The sequence below is a fragment of the Gallinula chloropus genome (genome assembly GCF_964237585.1).
Source record: "Gallinula chloropus genome assembly, chromosome: 21".
NCBI classification, from domain to species: domain Eukaryota; kingdom Metazoa; phylum Chordata; class Aves; order Gruiformes; family Rallidae; genus Gallinula; species Gallinula chloropus.
Window position 1 is genome coordinate 10,254,985 of NC_140106.1, and position 23,986 is coordinate 10,278,970.

At 64.5% G+C, this 23,986-nt stretch overlaps 2 protein-coding genes across 2 annotated transcripts; one reads left to right on the plus strand and one right to left on the minus strand.

Moving 5' to 3' along the window:
* The first annotated feature begins 2,925 nt into the window (after positions 1 to 2,925).
* Positions 2,926 to 8,882, plus strand: CAPG (capping actin protein, gelsolin like). Its single transcript, XM_084274008.1, has 10 exons — positions 2,926 to 2,996; positions 3,647 to 3,689; positions 3,758 to 3,930; positions 4,461 to 4,615; positions 5,884 to 6,045; positions 6,700 to 6,849; positions 6,947 to 7,039; positions 7,134 to 7,266; positions 7,857 to 7,945; positions 8,039 to 8,882. Exons 2-10 carry the CDS (start codon positions 3,667 to 3,669, stop codon positions 8,102 to 8,104), a joined length of 1,044 nt encoding a protein of 347 aa, XP_084130134.1. The 5' UTR covers positions 2,926 to 2,996; positions 3,647 to 3,666; the 3' UTR covers positions 8,105 to 8,882.
* A 624-nt stretch (positions 8,883 to 9,506) lies between these two features.
* Positions 9,507 to 23,436, minus strand: DBNL (drebrin like). Its single transcript, XM_084273790.1, has 12 exons — positions 23,263 to 23,436; positions 22,726 to 22,800; positions 21,314 to 21,460; positions 19,186 to 19,263; positions 17,962 to 18,113; positions 17,191 to 17,245; positions 15,566 to 15,640; positions 15,339 to 15,441; positions 14,042 to 14,191; positions 11,988 to 12,094; positions 11,054 to 11,150; positions 9,507 to 10,673 (listed from the first exon to the last, which is right to left on the minus strand). Exons 1-12 carry the CDS (start codon positions 23,356 to 23,358, stop codon positions 10,534 to 10,536), a joined length of 1,275 nt encoding a protein of 424 aa, XP_084129916.1. The 5' UTR covers positions 23,359 to 23,436; the 3' UTR covers positions 9,507 to 10,533.
* Between the last annotated feature and the right edge of the window lie 550 nt (positions 23,437 to 23,986).

Below are 23,986 nucleotides of genomic sequence, written 5' to 3' on the forward strand. Positions count from 1 at the left end.
CAGGACTGGCACCAGCACCGGCACCGGCACCAGCACGGGCACTGGGACTGGCACTGGCACTGGGACTGGCACTGGCACTGCGTGGCATGGCACCGGCACTGGCACTACACCAGGACTGGCACCGGCACCAGCATGGGCACTGGGACTGGGACTGGCACTGCCTGGCATGGCACCGGCACTGCACCAGGACTGGCATCGGCACTGGCACCAGCACCAGCACTACACTGGGACTGGCACTGCCTGGCATGGCACCAGCACTGCATCAGGACTGGCACTGGGACCATGCTGGACCAGGACTGGCACTGCATGGCACGGCACTGGCACTGTGTGGCACTGCCATTGCACCGGCACCAGCACTGGCACTGCCCTGGGACTGCACGACACCAGCACTGGCACCAGTATTGCACTGGAACCTGCACTGCATGGCACCGGCACTGCACCGGCACCGGCACTGCGTGGCACTGGAACTGTGTGGGACAGGCACTGCATGGCACTGGGAGTGCCCCAGCACTGCACCGGCACCAGCACTGCACCGACATGGCACCACATGGCACTGGCACTGTGTGGCACTGGCACTATGTGGCACCAGCACTGTGTGGCACCAGGAGTTCCCCAGCACTGCACCGGCACCGGCACCAGCACTGCACCAACATGGCACCTCATGGCACTGGCACTGTGTGGCACCAGCACTGCATGGCACCAGCACTGCATGGCACTGGCACTGTGTGGCACCAGGAGTTCCCCAGCACTGCACCGTGTCTGGCACTGCCAGGAACCCGCTCCACACAGCACTGCGTGGGACACACAGGGCACAGGCCCTGGCACCACACACGTCACCCGCGCCAAACCGGCACCGCACAACCGCGGCACCGCATGCCACACACCGGCCTGGCACTGACACTGCACCGGGCGCTGAGGCCGTGCCCGCAGCACCCTCCCTGGCACTGCACACACAGCACCCCCCTTGCACACCCACGGCACACGCAGCACCGCGCCGCGCACGCCAGCGCCACACATGCACGTGGCCCCTGCGCAGACCCTGTGCTGGCTGCAGCCCTGCCCGGACACACGGGCACCACAGCCACACACACGTGTGTGCACAGGCTGCCCAGACACACAGCCACCCCGTGTGTGTGTGTGTGTGTGAGCACACGTGTGTGCACACCGCAGCCTCACATGCGCATGGACACCCTGTGCGCGGCACCGCCGGAGACACCGTGTGGGACACCCTGTGCACACGTGGCACACGTGGCACATGTCACATGGGAGCCCCTGCACACGCATGGGGAGAGCACACGTGTGCTCCCTGCACACGCATGGGGAGAGCACACGTGTGCTCCCTTGCACACGCGTGGGGAGAGCACACGTGTGCTCCCTGCACACACATGGGAAGAGCACACGTGTGCTCCCTGCACACGCATGGGGAGAGCACACGTGTGCTCCCTTGCACACACATGGGGAGAGCACCCACACGCTCCCTGCACACGCGTGATCCCCTCTGAGCATCCCCCCCCCCCCTCCCCATTCCCAGGGAGGGGGTGCAGGATGGGGTGCAGAGCCCTGTGGGTCCCCCCCCGGGGTGCTGGGTGCACGCTGGGGGGTGCAGGGGGTGCCCCCCACCCGCCGTGGCCCCGCAGGCTCCCCGGGCTGTGCGGTGGGGCCACGTGGCGGCTGAGGCCTCGCCACACGCGTCACACGTCACACGCGTGGGCCCCCCCCCCCCCCCCCCTCCCCACACCCCCCGTGTGAGTCACTTCCCAGCAATGCTGCGGCTGGGCCCTGCGGGGAGCTGGGGGGGTTGCGGGGGGGGCCCTCGCCCTGCGCTTCCCAGTGCCTCCCAGTGCCTCCCAGTGAGCCTCCGCTGCAGCCCCCTCCGCCCGTGCAGCTCCCAGTACAGCTCCCCCAGGCCAGCCCCAGTACAGTGCAGCCCCGCCTCCTGCTCCCCAGTACAGCCCTCCCTTCCCAGTACAGCATCCCAGTAATCCCCCCTCCCAGTACACCTTCCCCAGTGCAGCCCCTCCTTGTGTAGCCCTCCCAGTACAGCCTCCTCCCCAGCACAGCCCCCCAATACAGCCCCCCCCACCTTTCCCAGTTCAGCTCCCCAACCCAGCAGTCTCCCCCCAGTACAGCCACCCCCACCTTTCCCAGTACAGCCCCCCCACGCAGCACAGTTCCCCCCCAGTACAGCCACCCCACCCTTCCCAGTGCAGCCCTCCCAGACCTGCCCCATCCCCTGGCAGGGCAGAGGGATGCAGAGGGCTGAGGACCCCCCCTGGGGGGGGGGGAGGTGGTGACACTCGGTCCCCTGGGTGACAATGGGTCCCAGCAAGGTTGGGGAGGTCCCAGGGAGCTGGGGAGACCAGTGGGGTGGGGTTCCAGTGCCAGACATGGTGGGGGTCCCAGTACTGGGGGGTGGGGGGGCAGGAGGCAGGACAGTGGGATGCTCCCAGTGGGGTGGGGGGGTGGGGGGTCCCAGCAGGGGCTGGGTCCCAGGGGGTGGGGAGATCAGTGGGGTGGGGTCCCAGTGCCAGACAGGGTGGGGGTCCCAGTACTGGGGGTTGGGGGGGGCAGGAGGCAGGACAGTGGGATGATCCCAGTGGGGTGGGGTCCCAGCAGGGGCTGGGTCCCAGGGGAGTGGGGAGATCAATGGGGTGGGGTCCCCGTGCCAGAGGGTGCAGGGCAGGAGGGTGGGGGTGCCAGTATTGAGGGGGGGTGGTGGGACAGTGGGGTGACCCCAGTGGGATGGGGGGGGTGTCCCAGCGGGGGGCGGGGGGGGGAGGCGGGGTCCCCGGGCTCGGTGCCCCCCAAGTGTGAGGGGCCCCACTCATGGCCAGGGGTCCCACGTGGGGCCAGGCCCGTCCCGTGTCGTGTCCCCCCCCCCCCAGTCCCCACCCTTTCCTGCTGCCTGAGTCACCCGTGGTGCCTTCCGGGTGTCTCTCGCCTGGCAAGAGGCTCTGTGGCTGTTGGGGCGTCCGTCTGTCCTGCCGTCTGCCTGAGTGAGGGGGCTGCCTGTCTGTCCCTGGGGTGTCTGTCTGGCCGTCAGTGTGTCCATCTGTCTGTCCCTGTGTCTTTCCATTGGGAGGGGGGAAGGGGTGTCTGTTGGGGTGTCTGTCTGTCCATGGTGGGATGTGTTCCTCTGGGGTGTCCTTCTGTCTGTCCCAGGTGCTTCCCACCCGCTGAGTTGTCTGTCTGTCTGTCTGTCTGTCTGTCTGTCTGCCTGCTGGGGCATCTGTCTGTCCTCCCAGATGTTCACCCACCCATTGGGGTGTCTGTCTGTCTGCAGGGCGGGCTGTCTGTCTGTCCTTCTGCGTGTCCAGCTGTAGGGTGGGGTACCTCTGGCCACCCTCAGGGTATCTGTCCATCTGCAGGGCTGCGTGTCCGTCTGTCCTTCTGCGTGTCCAGCTGTAGGGTGGGGTACCTCTGGCCACCCTCAGGGTATCTGTCCATCTGCAGGGCTGTGTGTCTGTCTGTCCGTCCGTCTGCGTGCTCAGCTGCAGGGTGGGGTACCTCTGGCCACCTTGTGGTGTCCATCTATCTCCCTGGGTGTCCATCTGTCCATGGGGCTGTGTGTCCACCCTGGGTGTCTGTCAGTGTGTCCCTGCCCTCCCAGCTCTCCACCCCTCACCATGTCCCCCGCTACCCACAGGTCCAGCCGCCCCCGACGCCATGTACACCGCGCTCCCCGCAAGGTACCCCCCGCCCCCTGCCCACCCCCCGCCCCCTGGTCCCCCACCTCACCCCCCCCCTCACCCCACAGCGCTTCCCCCTTCGGGCCCAACGTCACCCGCCCGGGGCTGCACGTCTGGCGGGTGGAGAAGCTGAGACCAGTGGAGGTCCCCAAGGCCAGCTGGGGGGTCTTCTTCTCGGGGGACGCCTACCTGGTGCTGCACAACGGGCCCGAGGAGCCCGCACACCTCCACCTCTGGATGGGTGAGCTGGGGGGGGGGGTGTGGGGTCTGGCGGGGGCGGGGGGGGTGTTGGTGGGACCCAGGGGCTGGCTGCCCCCCACCACTAGTCAGGACTCGTCATGGGACTTGTTGCAGGACAGGTTTGGGGGCACTGGGAGGGGGTTCAGAGGCACTGGGATGGACTGGGAGGGGGTTCAGAGGCACTGGGATGGACTGGGAGGCTACTGGGGGGGATTCAGGGGCACTGGGATAGACTGGGAGGCTACTGGGAAGGGGTTCAGGGGCACTGGGATGGACTGGGAGGCTACTGGGAGGGGTTCAGGGGCACTGGGAAGGACTGGGAGGCTACTGGGAAAGGGCTCAGGAACACTGGGATAGACTGGGAGGCTACTGGGAGGGGCTTCAGGGGCACTGGGATGGACAGGGAAGCTACTGGGGGTGAGGTTTGTGCTAACTGGGGAGGGGTTGACGGTACACTGGGGGGGCTATGGGCTGTACTGGGCAGCACTGGGAGGGCGCTGGGAGGCTCAGCGCTGGCTGCCCCCGCCGCAGGCCGGGACTCGTCGCAGGATGAGCAGGGCGCCTGCGCCCTCCTGTCCACCCAGCTGAACGCGCTGCTGGGCGAGCGGCCGGTCACCCACCGCGAGGTGCAGGGCAACGAGTCCGACGTCTTCATGGAGCACTTCCCCCACGGCCTCACCTACCAGGTACGGCGCTCCCAGCACCCAGCACCCCGGCCTGGGGTGGGTCAGCATCCTGGACTGGGGCTCAGCATCCCCACTGGGTGTTCAGCACCTCCAGCACCCTGCTTGTTCTCCACCAGAGGGGATGCATGAGATCCCCTCTGGGTGCTGGGCACCCCCAGTAGGTGCTCGGCATCCCCACTGGGTGCTGGGCACCCAGCAAGGTCTCAGCATCCCCACTGGGTGCTGAGAACCCAACAAAGGTCTCAATATCCCCACTGGGTGCTGGGCATCCCCAGAGCACTCAGCCTCCTTGTTGGGTGCTGGGCACCCCCAGTAGGTGCTCAGCATCCCCACTGGGTGCTGAGAACCCAACAAAGGTCTCAACCTCCCCTTTGGGTGCTCAGCACCCCCAGAGCACTCAGCCTCCCTGTTGGGTGCTGGGCATCCCCAGTAGAGGCTCAGCATCCCTACTGGGTGCTGGGCACCCACTGAGGTCTCAACCGCCCCTTTGGGTGCTCAGCACCCCCAGTAGGTGCTCAGCATCCCTGTTGGGTGCTGAGAATCCATCAAAGGTCTCAGTATCCCCACTGGGTGCTGGGCATCCCCAGAGCACTCAGCCTCCTTGTTGGGTGCTGGGCACCCCGAGTAGGTGCCACTGGGTGCTGAGAACCCAACAAAGGTCTCAATATCCCCATTGGGTGCTGGGCACCCCCAGAGCACATAGCCTCCTTGTTGGGTGCTGGGTACCCCCAGTAGGTGCTCAGCATCCCCACTGGGTGCTGAGAACCCAACAAAGGTCTCAACCTCCCCTTTGGGTGCTGAGCACCCCCAGAGCACACAGCCTCCTTGTTGGGTGCTGGGCATCCCCAGTGGGTGCTCAGCATCCTCATTGGGTGCTGAGAACCCAAGAAATGTCTCAGTATCCCTACTGGGTGCTGGGCACCCCCAGTAGGTGCTCAGCATCCCTGTTGGGTGTTGAGAATCCATCAAAGGTCTCAATATCCCCACTGGGTGCTGGGCATCCCCAGTAGATGTTCAGCATCCACACTGGGTGCTGGGCACCCATCAAGGTCTCGACCTCCCCATTGGGTGCTGGGCACCCCCAGAGCACTCAGCCTCCCTGTTGGATGCTGAGAACCCAACAAAGGTCTCAGCCTCCCCCTTGGGTGCTGGGCACCCATCGAGGTCTCAACCTCCCCATTGGGTGCTGGGCACCCCCAGTAGGTGCTCAGCATCCCTGTTGGGTGCTGGGCACCCTGAGCGTGCCCTCAGCACCCCCGTGCCGGCAGGAGGGTGGCGTGGCCTCGGCGTTCAAGCCCAGCCGCGCCGGTGCCGTGGCCGTGCGCCGGCTCTACCAGGTGAAGGGCAGGAGGAACATCCGGGCGACCGAGCGGGACCTGAGCTGGGGCAGCTTCAACACCGGCGACTGCTTCATCCTGGACCTGGGCGAGGTGGGGGACGTGGGGGGGGACACCCTGTCACCACTGGCCCTGTCCCCCAGACCCTTCTCCCCAGACCCTTCTCACCTGGTGCAGGGTGAAGCCTGACGTGTCTTTCTGGGTGTCTGTCTGTCCTCTGGGGTGGAAATCAGCCCGTTGGGGCTGGGCTTCTGCCCATTTGTAGGGCTGGCTGTTTGTCCTTCTGCGGCTCCATCAGTTGGGGTGTCTGTCTGTCTGTCAAGGCCCCCAGCTATCCCCAGGGGCTTTCTGGGTGCCTATCTGCCAGGATGTCCATCTGTCCTTCCCATCAGCCCTCTGGGCAGTTCACCTGCCCATCTGTCCCCTGGGGGCATCTCTCTGTCCGTAGTCTGTCTGTCCTCACAGATGTCTGTGTCCTGGGGTGCCCGTCAACCCAGAGATGTGTTTGACCTTTGGGGTGTCTGTCTGTCTGTCAGGGTGTCTGTCTGTCTGGGTGACCACCCATCCAGCAGGGCGGCTGTTTATCCATCTGGGTGTCCGTCTGGGTGTCTGTTTGCCCATCTGGGCATCTCCCCCCTCTCCCCCAGCCCCTGCTCCATCCTCAACCTGGGTGAGGTGGGTTGGGTACCGCCGCGGTGACCTGGGGGGGTGGCAGGGTGGCTCTGTCCCCACTGTCCCTGTCCCCAGAGCCTCCTTGTCTGGTGTGGGGCCAAGAGCAACGTGCTGGAGCGCAACAAGGCGCAGGAGCTGGCCGCGGCCATCCGGGACGGCGAGCGCGGCGGCAAGGCGCGCCTGGAGATCGTGGCTGACGGCGAGGAGCCACCTGAGATGCTCCAGGTGAGCTGGGGCCACCACGTCCCCACAGAGAGGGGGACACACACACACGAGTGTCCCCAGAGTGGGTGAGATGTTGTGTCCCTTGTGTCTCCCAAAGGTGCTGGGTCCCAAGCCCACCTTGCAGGAGGGCAGCCCCGAGGAGGACGTGGTGGCCGACCAGCGGAACGCGGGGGCAGCCGTCCTCTACAAGGCAAGGTCACCTGGGGACACGGGGCTGGGGACAGCGTGGGGACCCTGCGGTGGGAGGACAAAGGGCTGGGAGTGACCGAGGTGTCCCTGGGAAGGTGTCGGATGCGACGGGGCGCATGGACCTGAGCCAGGTGGCTGAGAGCAGCCCCTTCAGCCGCAGCCTGCTCTGCTCCGAGGACTGCTTCGTGCTGGACAACGGTGCTGGGGGGAAGGTCTATGTCTGGAAAGGTGTGTGGGAAGGGGAGGGGATGGGGATGGGATGGGGAAGGGAAGGGGATGGGATGGGGAAGGGAAGGGGATGGGAAATGGAGTGGGATGGGGATGGGATGGGATGGGGAAGGGAATGGGAAATGGGGTGGGATGGGGAAGGGAATGGGAAATGGGGTGGGATGGAGATGGGAGGGGATGGGGAAGGAAAGTGGATGGGAAATGGGGTGGGATGGGATGGGGAAGGGATGGGGATGGGAAATGGGGTGGAATGGGGATGGAAGGGGACGGAATGGGATGGGGAAGGGAAGGGGATGAGAAATGGGGCGGGATGGGGATGGAAGGGGATGGAATGGGATGGGGAAGGGAAGGGGATGGGATGGGGAAGGGAAGGGGATGGGATGGGATGCGATGGGGAAGGGGATGGGAAATGGGGAGGGATGGGGATGGAAGGGGATGGAATGGAATGGGATGGGGAAGGGTAAGGAATGGGAAATGGGGTGGGATGGGAATGGAAGGGGATGGAATGGGATGGGATGGAGATGGAATTGGGATGGGATTGGGATTGGACAGGTCAGGGCCCACCCCTGGCACGGCTCCTACATCCCCAGGGCGCAAGGCCAACGAGCAGGAGCGCCAGGCAGCCCTGAAGGTGGCCGAGGAGGTCATCACCCGCATGGGCCACCCGCCCCGGACACAGGTGGGTGCAGGCGGCCAGGGGCACGTGGGGGGCTGGCGTGGGTGATGTCACCGCGTCCCTGTCCCCACCCCCTCCCCGTGCCTGTCCTGGCAGGTGGAAATCCTGCCCGAGGGCCGCGAGACGCCCCTCTTCAAGCAGTTCTTCACCGGCTGGAAGTGAGGGCGCGGGCACCCCTGGAGGCACCGGGCTTGTGGTGGCTGTGCCAGCACCCTGCAGCGCCAGCACCCTGCAGCGCCAGCACCAGCACCCTGCAGCGCCAGCACCCTGCAGCGCCAGCACCCTGCAGCGCCTGCTCTGCTGTCACCCATGACATCCCTGTCCCCACGGCTTTGCACACCCCATCCCTGTGCCATCCCCATCCCACTGCTGGCTGCATCCCCATCCCATCCGCATCCTACCCCCACCCCATCCCCATCCCACCCCCATCCCACTGCTGTGTCCCCATCCCCACCCTGTCCCCATCCCACTGCTGTGTCCCCATCCCCATCCCCATCCCAGTGCCGTGCCCACACTCTGCCCACCCTCACCCTGGCTGTGCCTGTGCTCACTCTGTACTCACCATCTTCCTGCTCACGCCTGTGCCACCCCCACGTTGTGCCACCCCTGTGCCACCCCTGTGCCACCCCCACGCCGTGCCACCCCTGTGCCATGCCACCCCTGTGCCACCCCTGTGCCACCCGTGCCATGCCACCCTTGTGCCACTCCTCTGCCACCCCTGTGCCATGCCACCCTTGTGCCACTCCTCTGCCACCCCCATGCCATGCCACCCCTGTGCCACCCCGGTCCCCACACCCCGTGCGTCTCCACAGCCCAGCCCCTGGCCAATAAAAGGTGGGTGCTGAGCCCCGTGCTGCTCTGAGTGTGGTGCCAGCCCTGGGGATGTAGGGGGAGGCTGGGGACAGGAGGGGACACAGACAGGGAGCAGCAACAGGAAGATGTGCCCACCCCCATGGCATGATGCCACCTGCCACAGCACTGTGGAGCCACCCATGTCACGAGTGCACCAGGCCTCTGCCCCACAGGATGGTGCCCTGGTCCTTGTACAAGCACCCAACACAGCCCATGGCACGGGGCTGTCCCCAAACCACCCCCGAGCCCCTCATCACCCTCAGGGTCCCTGCCTCTTCCGTGTCCCCCAGTCCCCAATATCCCCACCTCACCCGCATCCCATGGCCTCAGTGTCCCCAACCCCCTTCACCCCATGTCCCAAACACCCCCCACACCCTGGTACCCCCACTGCTGCCCCCCAGCTGCTTTTCTGCCCCACCCTCCTTCCCTCTTTAGACTCCAATAATTATCACAGGGGCTAATTAGTTATCTAATTAGCGCTGGAGCACAGGCTGGGGCGCAGCATGTCTGTGGCTTCCCACCTCTTGCACAAACGGGCACTGGGCAGGGCTCAGCCTCACCTAATTAACCTGTTTCTCATTAGCACTTGCTAATGATGACAGGGATACCCGAGCTCTGCCCAGCCCTGTGCCAAACCCCCTGAATTTCACCCCAATTCCCAGCCAGGGTGGTACAGCCAGACCCCCAACTCACCCCTCACCAAAAAGCCCTTTTATTGCTGCCAGGAGGGATGGGGACAAGGAGGGGGGGGGGGTGAGCAGGGTCAGGAGGTGTGGGGGGTAAGGTACCCACGGGATCCCTGGGAAATGGGCTTGGAGGTGCTGCCACATCCCCCAGCGCCCATGGGATGTGGGTAGGGGGTGTGCTGGGACCCCCCAGCACCTGTGGGATGTGAGTGGGGGGGATGTCAGGACCCCCCCAACCCCTCCAAACCCCCATTTCTCAGTGTAAAGCATCACCCAGGGAAGAACCTCGACGTGGGGGGGGGGGGGGGGGGGGAGTGGGGAGGGGGCAGCCGGGCTCTTGTTCACAGTGAATTTGGGGGAGGGGGGGCAGGGGGGTTCCCACGCTCATGGGTTGTGCTAGAAAATAACCCCTGACTTCAGCCCCATCAGGGCTCCTCTTGCTCACAGACATTAAGTCCCCGAGGCACAGCTTTGGGCGGGGGGGGGGCAGAAGGGCAGGGAAACCCCTCTGGTCAGGGGGGGGCAGGCTGGGGGGGCAGGTTTTGGCTCTCTAGGTGGTGTCAGACGCCAGGGGATGCTCAGACTGTGGCAAGCCTGGACAGTGAGCCAAGATGGGGACAGGGGGTTCTTTGGGGGGGTCACAGGGAGCGTGGGGGGGGGGGGTAATAAGGGGAAGGGGGTGGGGGAGAAGCAACTTGTTCCCTGAAAACGCCCCGTAAGGGATTTGTCATCCTCTCCTCTGGCTCTGGAGGAAAAGCCAGGGGCTAAGCCAGAGGGAGGAGGGGGGAGACTAGCAATTGGGAGGGGGGGGTCTCAGGAGAGGGTTGACCCCCCCCTCATAAAATACAGGGCCAGCTATGGGGATGGGAGGGGGCAGAGGAGAGCAGCGGCCCCGGTGCCGAGGGAGCAGGGCAATGGCACTTCACTTGGAGACAGAAGAGAAGGGGAAAGGAAAAGCCCCCTCGGCTTTGGGAGGGAGCCCGGGGAGGTGGGGGGGCAGGGTGGAGAGGCTCTGGTCCCTGTGACCCCCCCCCTCAACCCCTGGCAGCCCCCTCACTCAATCAGCTCCACGTAGTTGGCAGGGAACATGCCGAAGTGGCCGTCGGGCCCGTAGCCGCGCCACCAGCCCTCGTCGATCATCTCGATGTTGGTGATGATGTTCTCGGGGTCGAAGGAGATCTCGGTGTCATCGGCTGGAAGGAGACAGGGGAGGGGATTGGGGGGGGGTTGAAGATAAGGAGATGTGTGTGTGTGCCCCCCCCCCAGGCCCCAGCTTGGTGATGATGGGGGCCCCTCGCCTCCCTCACGCATCCCCCACGCCATGCTGGGGTGGGGGGGTGTGTGTCCCCCCCCCTTGCTTAAAGAAGGGAGTGGGTGATGGAGGCAACACCCAGGGGGCACATCCTGCTGCCACCAACCCCCCCCCCCCAGCCCCTTCACAGTGGCAGCTCATACCAGAGCAGCACCCTGCCACGGCATCGCCCAGCGACATCCCCGGTGCAGGGAACAGCTGGGGCCCAGCAAAGCCCCCCCCACACCCCCCAAAATTCAGAGAAGCCCCCAGGGGTCTCACCAGCCTGGTAGTCGTAGAGCGCCCGTGCACAGAGCCCCTTCCCTGCCAGGTCTGGCTGCTGGTACTCCACGGCGTAGTCGTATTTGGCATCGTCAACCTGCGCCGTGGGGGTGGACAGAGCCCTCAGTATGGGGTCTCACCCCCCCAAACCCCACCCCACAGCAGGCTGAGCCCACCACCCGAGCCCACCTCCTGCTGAAGCAGCACCCCGGCCCCCCGGAGAAGGAGGAAATGAGGTTTGAAATGTTTCGGGGGGTTTGGGGTAGGGTTGGGGGTGGAAAGAGGGTTGGAGGGGGTGAGCTGGGTGACTAGAGGAGGGGAAACCAAAGGGCCACCACATCCCTGAGGGAAACACTGCAGCATGACACAACCCCATGTTAGACACTGGAGAATCTCACAGGCATGGCAAGAAATGCTGGGCTTTGGATGGGGGGAGAAGGAGAAGGAAGGGGGAGAAGGAGAAGGAAGGGGGAGAAGGAGAAGGAAGGGGGAGAAGGAGAAGGAAGGGGGAGAAGGAGAAGGAAGGGGGAGAAGAAAGGAAGGGGGAGAAGAAAGGAAGGGGGAGAAGAAAGGAAGGGGGAGAAGAAAGGAAGGGGGAGAAGAAAGGAAGGGGGAGAAGAAAGGAAGGGGGAGAAGAAAGGAAGGGGGAGAAGAAAGGAAGGGGGAGAAGAAAGGAAGAGGAGTGTTTTGGGGAGAGGTTCCCCCCCACCCCGACCCCCTCCCGGGACACTGGGCATGGGGACACCATCTGGAGCAGCCCCAGGGTGTGGGATGGGTGCTGGGGGCTCGGTGCCAGTGTCGGCACCGGGAAGGGACACGGCAGCTCCCGGGTCCCCGCTGAGGACGGGCACATCTGTGCTCTCACACGGGGACCCCCCCCAGCTCTCAGGGGCCCTTTGCCCCCCCCAAACCCGGGGTCCCCCCATGCACCAACCTGAGGGGGCTCGTCATAGATGGCCGAGGAGTCGGGCGGCTCCTCGTACAGATGGGGCTCCTCGGCGTGGGCAGCCGGGCTGCTCGCCTTGTACCCAGCGTCTCCTCCTGAGGGGACACCCAGCACCTCACCCCACCGTCCCTCACCCCCTGTCCCCACCCCCACCCCAGCCTGAAGTGTCACCACAGGCGTCTGGCTGGCTGTCCCCAGTCCCGCAGAGATGATGGGGTCAGGGAGCACCGACCCAGCCCGGGGCGAGCGGGGTTTGGGGAAGGACAGCGAGGGAGGGAATGAAGAGGGAGGGGAGAGGAACCATTCCCAGGCTGCTCCTCATGGGAAGCACCGGACCCGGCTGGGAAGGATCGGCACGGAGGACCCGGCCGAGAGCAGCATCTAGCGGCGAGGGGGCCCATGGAGCTCGGCCCCGGGCACAGCGCATCCCAGTGCCCAGTGCATCCCAGTCCCTAGTGCATCCCAGTGCCCAGTGCATCCCGGGCCACAGCGCATCCCAGTCCCCAGCGCATCCCGGGCCACAGCGCATCCCAGTGCCCAGTGCATCCCGGGCCACAGCGCATCCCAGTCCCCAGCGCATCCCGGGCCACAGCGCATCCCAGTGCCCAGCGCATCCCAGTGCCCAGCGCATCCCAGTGCCCAGAGCATCCCAGTCCCCAGCGCATCCTGGGCCCCAGCACATCCCAGTGCCCAGCGCATCCTGGGCCCCAGTGCATCCCAGTGCCCAGCGCATCCCAGTGCCCAGTGCACCCTGGGCCCCAGCTCATCCCAGTCCCCAGTGCATCCCTGTTTCCAGCGCATCCCAGTGCCCAGCGCATCCCAGTGCCCAGCGCATCCTGGGCCCCAGCACATCCCAGTGCCCAGCATATCCCAGGCCCCAGCACATCCCAGTGCCCAGCGCATCCTGGGCCCCAGTGCATCCCGGGCCCCAGCGCATCCCAGTGCCCAGCGCATCCCAGTCCTGCAGCACATCCCTGGCTCCAGCTTGTCCCTCGCCTCATCTTGTCCCAGGTCCCAGCTCATCTCTGGCCCCCGGCGCACCCCTGGCCCCCAGCCCTGTCGCTGGCTGCACGGCAGTGAAAGCACAAGGAGCTGCCCCGGAACAGCAGCTGTTCCCCTTCCCTGAAGGAAACCCCCTGTTTGTGGCAGGAGCATTTGACTGAACCCAGGCTCAGGGGGCTGGGTCTCACCCAGGTACACGTCAGGGGGTTGGGAAAGGGCAGGTTGGAGGCTGTTTCCCAGCTCCCACCTTCCCAGCACACAAAGCTCTGCAGCAGCCTTAGGATGGGGCTGAGAGGAGCCCGCTGAGCTCCCGGTGGAACCACACAGCCCATGGCCACAGGTCTGTGCTGCTCCTGGGGAGCCCTTCCACACACAGCCAGCACCCCCCCAGACCTGCTCTGCCCCCCCAACCACCCAAAAGGGGACAGGGCACCCCTCTGCTCACAGACACAGCTCCCTCTCCCCTCCTCATCACCCCAGTCCCAGCAGTGAGCGCAGGGATGGCCGGGCAGGCGGGTGCTGCTCCCTGGAGCCCCACACCAATGGGATCCTCTGGTCTTTACTGGGATGGCAGCGTACTGGTCTGTACTGGAATGGCCCAACCCAGCCCTGTCTGCCCGCTCGAGCTGGCTGCTGTCACCACATGGGGACAGAAACCTCCTTTGCTGGGTCTCCAAGGGATTTTGGGGGGAGGTCTGAGCATGAACCTCAAATCCCAGCAGCAGGAGGTGTGGGAAGGGGCTCCAGGAGCTGAGTTCCAGCCTTCCAGGGGGTGTCCCCATGCCCCACACCCCCAACCACTGAACCCCTGTTGGGGGGAAGAAGGGCAGCGATCCCCCCGCTCCCTGCCCAGCCCTCGCTGAGAGGAGCCCCTCAGCTCTCTGGCCTGAAGGTCCCACTCAACAACCAGCCTCAACCCACGATTTTGGGGACCCACTGAATAAGGAGAGGAAAAGGAACCATTCCCAAGCTGCTCCTCACACGGGAGCACCAAACCTGGCCAGGAAGGATCGGGTAGGTGAGGGAGCAAAGTCACCCACCTGCGACGGGTCCCGGGGAGGCTGGAGACGACCCCCAAGCTGAGGAAGGGGCAACAGAGCTTTGGGGAGCATCCCGGGTGGGAGAGATGGGAGCAGCAGAGTTTGGCAGGGAGTTCACCTCCTTCTGCAGGAAAGGGCTGCGAAGCTTGCCTAGGGACAGAGCCACATGTCACACGGGGACTGGGAGGGCACTGGGGAGGAACTGGGGACTGGGGGGCACCCAGCAACGCACAGGGTAAACCCAGAGCCCCCCTGAAGCACCCTGGAATAGCAGGGGTTAGCCAGGGAAGGGTGTTGGCCATGGGTTTTGCCTGAGGAGCCTGCTGCTTGGGTTATCCTCCTGAGCAGGATTTTCCAGCTCTGATCCCAAACCAGTTTCTCCACTGGTTACAGCAGCAGCTGCGGCCAGGAGAGAAAAAACAAACCCACAACCAACAATAATCCACCCCCAAATCCCCTGTAATTTTAGGGAGGAAAAGCAGCTGGAGGACACCAGCACCCAGGTCCCTCTCTCCAGGCTCTCCATGGTGATTTTTAGGAGCAGCCTGGAGCTCACAGACAACTGGGAGCTGTGGGATCCAGGCTCCAAGCAGAGCTCCTGCTGTTACCTGTCCCACGGAGGATGGGATGAGCCCAGCCCTCCCAGGGAATGAATTACCAGCGCCAGGGCATTCCTTCTCCCCTCCCACCCCCCAAAAAGCACCGAACCCCAACAAGACCAAGGGGAAACGCCTCAGCTATCAGCCTTCCCCCCTCCCCTTTAAAGGAGAGAGGCGTTTTCCCCACCGTGGGATTCCACCCCGTGCTCCTGACGCCTTCCCTACACATAACAGCCCAAATTAAAGCTTCCTTGGCTGTGGTTCCAGCTTTCCCAGCTGCTCTCCCACACAGCAGGTGGGTCTTTCCCAATGGGACGTGGTCCCACTCACCCCAACTGGAGTAAAAACACTGGTGGGGGGGGGGGGAATTCATGGCCGTGGGGACAGGGGGTGGCAGAGCTTCCCCTTGCTGGCATCACTCCTGCAGTTCTCATTAAAGGGAATTCAATTAACACCTCAGGAGTGGAGCTGCAGTATGGGAAAGGCCCAGCTCAGCTGTTAAAACCCAGAGCGGAACCTTACCCGTGAGCATTGGGTGTGATGAGAGCTGCCCGTGCTCAGCGGGAGGGGAGCTGTGGCCTCTTGGGTTGTTCACCCACCCCAAGACGTGTGTGTGTCTGTCTGTCTGTCCCCCCCAGAGGCCACTGCCAGCCCTCTGTGGGTTAGGGAAGCTCCTGGTGCTGTGCTCTGTGCTGTACCTGGCTGGGAAGCTGCCGCCGCGTCCGCCGGCCCCGACCTCTCCCTCTGCTTGAAGATGTCGCGGGGGTTGACCGCCCGCTGCGCGATCAGCGACGCGGCCTCCTGAGGGGAGAGGAGCCCATCGCCCCCGTGGTCAAGGCAGGGTGGGGATGAGATGGGGGGCAGCCTCCCCAGCCAGCCCCCCCCCCCCACCCCAGGCAGCACCCCCAGGCTGCTGGTGCTGTACCTGGGCTTTCTCCACCGATTCGCTTCTCTTGAAGCCCTTGCGCTGCCTGGCCTCGTACTCCTCAGCTTGCTCCTTCTGCAGCACAAGAGAGGGGTTGCTGCAGCCCCCTCCCTCCCCATCCAGCCCCCTCCCTCCCATCCAGCCCCCTCCCTCCCCACCCAGCCCCCTCCCTCCCCATCCAGCCCCCTCCCTCCCCATCCAGCCCCCTCCCTCCCCATCCAGCCCCCTCCCTCCCCACCCAGCCCCCTCCCTCCCCATCCAGCTCCCTCCCTCCCCATCCAGCTTCCTCCCTCCCCATCCAGCCCCCTCCCTCCCCATCCAGCCCTCTTCTTCCAAACCTCCCTATCCAGCCTCCTCCCTCCCCATCCAGCCCCCTCTCTCCCACCCAGCCCCCTCCTTCCATCCCTCCCCATCCAGCCCCCTCCCTCCCCATCCAGCCCCCTCCCTCCCCACCCAGCCCACTCCTTCCATCCCTCCCTATCCAGCCCCCTCCTTCCATCCCTCCCCACTCAGCCCTCTCCCTCCCCATCCAGCCCACTCCTTCCATCCCTCCCCATCCAGCCCCCTCTCTCCCCACCCAGCCCTCTCCTTCCATCCCTCCCCATCCAGCCCCCTCTCTCCCCACCCAGCCCCCTCCTTCCATCCCTCCCCAGCCCCCTCCTTCCATCCCTCCCCATCCAGCCCCCTTCCTCCCTATCCAGCCCCCTCCCTCCCCACCCAGCCACCTCCTTCTATCCCTCCCCATCCAGCCCCCTCCCTCCCCATCCAGCCCCCTCCCTCCCCACCCAGCCCACTCCTTCCATCCCTCCCCATCCAGCCCCCTCCTTCCATCCCTCCCCACTCAGCCCTCTCCCTCCCCATCCAGCCCACTCCTTCCATCCCTCCCCATTCAGCCCCCTCTCTCCCCACCCAGCCCCCTCCTTCCATCCCTCCCCATCCAGCCCCCTCTCTCCCCACCCAGCCCCCTCCTTCCATCCCTCCCCATCCAGCCCCCTCTCTCCCCACCCAGCCCCCTCCTTCCATCCCTCCCCAGCCCCCTCCTTCCATCCCTCCCCATCCAGCCCCCTTCCTCCCTATCCAGCCCCCTCCCTCCCCACCCAGCCACCTCCTTCTATCCCTCCCCATCCAGCCCTCTCCCTCCCCATCCAGCCCCCTCCCTCCCTATCCAGCCCTCTCCTTCCATCCCTCCCCATCCAGCCCTCTCCCTCCCTATCCAGCCCCCTCCTTCCATCCCTCCCCATCCAGCCCCCTCTCTCCCCATCCAGCCCCCTCCTTCCATCCCTCCCCACCCAGCCCCCAGGACCCAGCCCAGAGGTGGCGATGGAGGGATGCCCCTGGATCTGGGCTGAGGGTTTGCCTTCCTCCTGTGTGTCCCCAAACAGCTTTAAACCCTGTTTCCCCTGGGGCCACAGCAGACCAGCCCCTCTGCAGTGAGATATAAAGTGAGATCCAACAGAATCGAGGACCTGGGATGACCAGCCCCTGGCACCTCTCCTGTTTGAGCACCCTGGGGTGCTCCTGCACACCCCCTCCTGTCTGTGCTCACAGCCTGATCTGCCCCACAGCACCCTGTCCCCTCTGTCCCTGGGGAAGAAACGTCCCTGGGGAACCCAGTCAGAGCTCACCCACTGCTGCTGCTCCTTGTCCCTGTTCTCTGCTTCCTGCTGCTGCTGGAGCCTCCTGATGGGGACAAGGGACAGAGGGGACTTAGGGACAAGCAGGATGGGTGCACTGGGGCTGCCCTGGAGCCTCACCCTGCCGCAGTGACACTGGGAGCACCAAGGGAAGGACGTGCCCTCAGTTCTGGGGCTGGATGAGGAGCCATGGGACAGTGCCAGGGGGGTGACAGCAAGGATGGATGGAGGGGCAGAGCAGCGGGAGCTGCTTCACGCCAGGGAAAGGCTCTTCCCTCAGCAGCACAGACAAGGGCATGCGGCACAGTGGGGCTGGGCAGGCTCAAAGTGCAGAAGAGGAAGGTGGGTGCCACCCACTGAGGCTCCCTGGGGTGACAGCAAGCTCAGGGAGGAAGGAAATCAGCAGAGAGTGAGCAACGACCCTGCGCACGCGGCCGGCGGGATGCAGAAGCAGCCAGCGAGGGGGTGTGGGGGGGGGGTTCCTGGGGCAGCACCCCGAGCAGGGAGACCCACAGGTGATGCTGGACACACAGCCAAGCTTGTCCCAGGGAGAAGATGCTGCCTCCCAGCCCAGGGGATGTGTCCCACGGAGCAGCTGGGCAAGAGCTCCAGCACCGCTCCGGGAGGGCGAGCGCAGGCACAGGGGCTGCAGGGAGGACAGGGCGCAGCGACCAGGACACACAGCAGCACCCAGAGATCCCAGAGAGCGGGATGGGCTCCTGGTGCTGTTACAAACCCCCCTCCCCAGCAGCAGGGACTCACTTCTGGGCTTCGATTTCGTTGGACCTGGCCTTGTATCTCTGCTCCCGCCCCGCCGCCTCCTGCAGGTCCCGCTCGCGCCGCTCCCGCTCCAGCCGCTGCCGCTCCTCCTCCGCCCGGCGCTTCTCCTCCAGCCTCCGGTTCTCCTCATCTTTCTAACAGGGGGAGACCAGCATCAGCCCCCCGGTGCCCCCCAGCACCCTGCCTCTGGCATCCCAGGGGATTGCTGGTAGGTCCCAGGGTGCACAGCACCCATGTCACTTCCCCAGCCTGAGGGTCCTGGCAGTGCTGCTACATCCCTGTTAAACCCCACTCAACGGGAAGCAAATCAGAGAATCATAGAATCCCAGACTGGTCTGGGTTGAGAGGGACCCCAAGGGTCACAGAGCTCCAATCCCCCTGCCACAGGCAGGGACACCAACCTCCAGGCCTGGAGCTACACAAGGTTGCCCAGGGCCCCAGCCAACCTGGCCTTGGACACCCCCAGGGATGGGGCACCCACCCCCTCTCTGGGCAGCCCCTTCCAGCCCCTCACCACTCTCTCTGCAAAGAACTTCCCCCCAACATCTCATCTCACCCTTCCCTCCTTCAGCTTCACTCCATCCCCCTTGTCCTGCCAGTCTCTGCCCTTTAACAAGCTGATTCCCCTCCTGTTCCTCTGCTCCCTTCAGGCACTGGAAGGCTGCAATGAGGTCCCCCCACAGCCTTCTCTTCTCCAGGCTGACCCAGCCCAGCTCCCTCAGCCTCTCTCCATAGGGGAGCTGCTCCAGCCCTCTGATCATCTCCGTGGCTCCTCTGACCCCTCTCCAACAGCCCCACATCTTCCTTGTGTTGGGCCTCAGCTCTGGCCACAGGACTCCAGCTGGGGAGGGCAGAGCAGAGAGCACAGAGTGGGGCTGCCCCACTGCCTGGCCTCGGACAGGTCAGGATCCATCCCCCCCCCCAGCCCAAACAGGAGCTCCCCATCCCTCAGGAGCCGGGCTGCAGCCCAGCCTCTGCCCCTGCACCCATCCCAGCAGCCAAAAGATGAGGAGAGAAAGCAGCATCTTGTTCCAAGAGCGATTCCCTCCTCCCTTTGCACCTCGAGCCAGCAGACCCTCTGCCACCGGCGCTGCTCCGACCCATCCATCCCCTTTGGGGCTGGATCCCCAACTCGGGCAGGAGAGCTCAGGTGATGGAGACAAACCCCCAGGGAACCCCAAACCCTGCTGGTGCCCTGGCACTCACCTCAGCCTTGGCCCAGAAATTGTCTTTATTGACCCTCTTGATTTCGGACATCGCGTTCGTCTTCTGGTACACGGAGCCCTGGGGGGGCAGGAAGGGGCACACGTGAGCTGGGGGTGTCAGGGGGTGGTGGGGTTTGTGGTTCTCCACAGATCTGTGCCCTCCCCATGGCTTCCTGCTGCCACCAGCCTGGCCCTCTCTCTGCCTTCCCCTGGCAGAGGATCCCCAGCCCTGTGCTCAGCAGCACGTGGCTCTTTTGGGGTTGTTCCCACCCCAAACTCGGGCTGGAGCCTGGTGTGGGTTTGGGTGACAAGGTTCTGAGGAGGGGAAGGGGGGGGATATACAGGGGGGGCTTCTGCAAGGAGCAGCTAGAAGCTTCTCCCAGGCCCCACAGAGCCAACACCAGGCAGCTCAAGGCTGGACCCAGTGCTGCCCAAGGCTGAGCCCATCAGCCACGGTCACAGCACCTCTGGGAACCACAGTGAAACCCCAACCAGCCCCTTTGTGCCCCAGAGAAGGAGAGAGAGGATGCTGCTGATTGCAGAACGATCTCTCCCTGGCCTTATCTCCACTCCTGAGCCTCTCAAGAGCTGTTTTCCCCCCTGTCCAGCACAGAAGGGCAGTGACAGAGCAGCTTTGCTGTCATCTGGCCTCCAGCCAGGGTCACCCCACCACAAGCCCAGACGTGTCCCCGAGCCCCAGGACTCCCAGCCTGGTTTGCATCACACCCCCAGCTAAAACTCGGGTGCCCAGCAGAGCCCAGGCTGGGGCAGGCAGCAAAGGAGCGACTGGGACACGTGGGAATGTGGCACTGCCACCCTGACATGGGGACAGTGAGGCTCTCACACAGCTCAGGTTGGCTGCCCATCACACCTCCAGGGGTGTGGGGATGCGGGGTCCAGGGGTGCAGGGACCAGGGGTGCAGGAATGCAGGGGTGAGAGACCCAGGGGTGGAGGGACCAGGGATTCAGGGACCAGGGATGCAGGGATGCAGGATCTAGGGGTGCAGGGATGCAGAGATGCAGGGGTATGTGGCCCAGGGATGCAGGGGTGCATGTCCAGGGGTGCAGGGATGCAGGATCTAGGGGTGCAGGGGTGCAGAGATGCAGGGGTATGGGACCCAGGGGTGTAGGGACCAGGGGTGTGAGGCCCAGGGATGCAGGGGTGCAGATCCAGGGGTTCAGGGATGCAGGATCTAGGGGTGCAGGGGTGCAGAGATGCAGGGATATGGGACCCAGGGGTGTAGGGACCAGGGATGCAGGGACCAGGGATGCAGGGGTGCAGATCCAGGGGTTCAGGGATGCAGGATCTAGGGGTGCAGGAATGCAGAGATGCAGGGGTATGGGACCCAGGGGTGTGGGGACCAGGGGTGTGGGGGTGCAGATCCAGGGGTTCAGGGATGCAGGATCCAGGGGTGCAGGGGTGCAGAGATGCAGGGGTATGGGACCCAGCGATGTGGGGCCCAGGGGTGCAGGGGTGCACGTCCAGGGGTGCAGGGATGCAGGATCTAGGGGTGCAGGGATGCAGAGATGCAGGGGTATGGGACCCAGGGGTGTAGGGACCAGGGGTGTGAGGCCCAGGGATGCAGGGGTGCAGATCCAGGGGTTCAGGGATGCAGGATCTAGGGGTGCAGGGATGCAGAGATGCAGGGGTATGGGACCCAGGGGTGTGGGGACCAGGGGTGTGGGGACCAGGGGTGCAGGGGTGCAGATCCAGGGGTGCAGGGATGCAGGATCCAGGGATGCAGGGATGCAGGGACGCAGGGGTGCAGGGATGCTGCTGCCACGTCCCCTGGCTGTGCCACAGCCTGGGAGAAGCCCTGAGCCTCACAGACACAGCTGTAAACCCCAAAAGCAGGAGCTTTTGCACCCCTAAAACCCTGGATAGAACCAGGAGGAGGCCAGTCCTGCTTTAAAAAGTGGCTGGGCCTATGCAGGAGGGAGCAAGGACACTGGGGCTCTGCTGTCACCCCACACTCTTGCTCCAGTTTGCTCCATAACAAGCTGGAGAGAGGAACTGGGAAAATCATGCTCAGCACTGGAGCCCCTTGGGCTGCAGCCCCAGGCTCTGCCCTGCCCTGCTTTGAACCCAGAGGGGGATAGACATCCCCCCCACCCCAGAGCAAACTCACCACAGGAGCTTGAGGACCTGAGTCCTGGAACTTGCTGCTCTCCTTGTGGAAGTTGTAGTTGGCCCCAGAGGCCTTGGCAACCTTCTCCATGATGAGCTCAGGCTCCACGTCCTCCTCTGCACGAGCGTTGATGGTGACATGAGCCCCCTGCACAGGGAGAAAGCCAGGGGTGACTCCAGGAGCCACCAAACCCACCCTGAGAGCCCCCAGGGGGTGATGGGTGGCACAGAGTCTGGGTGGGGGCTTGGAACCAGTGGGGTTCCTCAGGGGTCAGTCCAGTCCTGGTCAATACGTTCATGAAGGATGAAGGGATGGAGCGTACCCTTGGCCAGTTTGTGATGGTAGAGAACTGGGAGGAGTGGTGGACACGCTGGAAGGCTGTGCTGCCACCCAGTGAGGGCTGGACAGGCTGGGGAGCTGGGCAGGGAGTCATCTTATGGGACTCAACAAGGGCAAGGGGAGGGTCCTGCACCTCGGGAGGGGTGACCCCTGGCACCAGTATGGGTTAGGGGTGAGCTGCTGGGAAGCAGCTCTGGGGAAAAGCCCTGGCAGTGCTGGTGGACAACAGGGTGACCATGACCAGCAACGTGCCCTCGTGGCCAAGAAAGCCAAGAGCATCCTGGAGGTGTCAGGAGGAGTGTGGGCAGCAGGTCAGGGGGGTTCTCCTGCCCCTCTGCTCTGCCCTGGGGAGGCCTCACTGGGAATAGAGTGTGTGGGGCTGGGCTCCCCGGGTCAGGAAGGACAGGGAGCTACTGGAGAGGGGACAACAAAGGGCTGAGGAGATGCTGAGGGGACCAGAACATCTCTCTCAGGAAGAGAGGCTGAGGGACTCGGGACTTTTTAGCCCAGAGGAGACTGAGGGGGATCTTCTCAGTGCTGATAAACCCTTGAGGGGTGGGCTCAGGAGGATGGGTCAGTCTGTGTTCAGGGCACCCAGGAACAGGATAAGGGGCCGTGGGCACAAACTGGAGCAGAGGAAGCTACACCTCACCCTGAGGAGGAACTTCTGTGCTGGGAGGGTGGCAGAGCCCTGGGCCAGGCTGCCCAGAGGGGTTGGGGAGTCTCCATCTCTGGAGACATTCACCTGGGTGCTGCCCTGTGCAGCCTGCTGGAGGGGACCCTGTGCTGGGGTGTGGGACTGGGGCATCTCCAGAGGTCCCTTCCAACCCCAATGATCCTGTGAGGCCTCACCAGCTCCTGCCTGCACTCCAGCAGCCCCCAAGGGAAGGAAAAGGTGACAGAGGGATGTCACCAGCCACTCCGAGCCACGGGCTGGGCAGCGCAGGGCAAATGGTGCTGCTGCAACAGCCTCTCCCAGGGTCCTGCTCCCCACCCTGGGTGCATGAGCCATGTGGGGTCCCCAGCCCAGTGCCAGCTGATGCAGGGAGGATGCAGGGGCAAGAGGAGCCAACCTTTAGGAAGCTTGCCACCGTGCTGACGTGGTTGGCACAGGCTCCTTTCCTCACGTCATTCACGCCTTCGCCAGTCTGTGGAGAGAAACCAGTGCACCTGCTTACTGGGGAGTCCCACCCCGGGCTGGTTTTGTAGCAGCAGCACCTTGATCTCAGCCTGGAAATCCTCAGTGGGGGGCTTCATGCCTGGGAAAAGACCCCACTCTGCGTGTGGCAAACCCCCACCTGGTGACAATGGCCACGCTGTGGGGGCTCCACGTCCCCACAGACCCTCAGAGGCCTCATTCAGCCTGTCCCAGGCGGGTTCAGCGTTGCTGCCAACCCAGAGAGTGATGGAGGAACCCAAGGGGGAAGCGAATCCTCCCATGTCCCCCCAGACATGTGCCAGCAGCAGCGGGCACGGTGCCGACTGCCCCTTGCCAGAGGGGTGCTGGCTGTGTGCAGCACCCATGATGCCAGAGACAACCAAAGGGGGAAAGCCCAGCCCAAGCAGAAAGCCACTCGCTTCCCCCAGCTCCCTGGCAGGGTCCCACTCACCCAGTTGATGAGGACGTATTTGGGCAGGCCAGAGTTGGGGTCCTTCACCCTACAGAAGGCATACATCACCTTCCCACTGTTGAGCTCCTCCACCATCTCCTCCAGACCCCCATCTGTCCCAGGAGAGGAAGGAGAAGGGTGTAAGGTGAGCGGATCGCGCACACGTGGTGGGACCAGCCCGGAGATGATCCCCAGGAGATGATCCCCAGGAGATGATCCCTAGGAGATGGTCCCCAGGAGATGGTCCCCAGGAGATGGTCCCCAGGAGATGGTCCCCAGGAGATGGTCCCCAGGAGATGATTCCCCAGGAGATGATTCCCCAGGAGATGATTCCCCAGGAGATGATTCCCCAGGAGATGATCCCCCAGGAGATGATCCCCCAGGAGATGGGGGTTGCCCTACACTGGGAGTATCCCAGATCCCTCTGGCTGCTTTGTGCCTGAGTCTTGGCAGCCTTCGCTGCTGGAATTCCTCTTCCTCAGACCTTCTCTACGACGTACGGAAAGATCCCGGGTCGGTACCGCGAGTGAGGTGGGGATGGAGAAGGCTGAGCTGCTGCTCACGTGGCCCAGCCCCTAATTTGGGGCTTTGACCAGAGCCAGCAGCTGCGAGCTCTGCCCACAGCTTCCCACACAAACCCACCCAGCCAGGGCTCCAGCAGCACCTCCAACTGCCGGAAAACACCTCGGAACCGTCCCGAGAAGCGGCGGAGGAACCGGCTGCG

Coding starts and splice junctions, on each gene's coding strand:
- CAPG (XM_084274008.1), top strand. CDS start 3,667: ATGTACACCGCGCTCCCCGCAAG. Junction 6,046..6,699: donor TCATCCTGGACCTGGGCGAG/GTGGGGGACGTG, acceptor CCCTGTCCCCAG/AGCCTCCTTGTCTGGTGTGG. Junction 7,040..7,133: donor GGGCAGCCGTCCTCTACAAG/GCAAGGTCACCT, acceptor GTCCCTGGGAAG/GTGTCGGATGCGACGGGGCG.
- DBNL (XM_084273790.1), bottom strand. CDS start 23,358: ATGGTGGAGGAGCTCAACAGTGGGAAGGTGATGTATGCCTTCTGTAGG. Junction 18,114..19,185: donor ATTTCTGGGCCAAGGCTGAG/GTGAGTGCCAGG, acceptor TCCCCCTGTTAG/AAAGATGAGGAGAACCGGAG. Junction 11,151..11,987: donor TCTATGACGAGCCCCCTCAG/GTTGGTGCATGG, acceptor CCCACGGCGCAG/GTTGACGATGCCAAATACGA.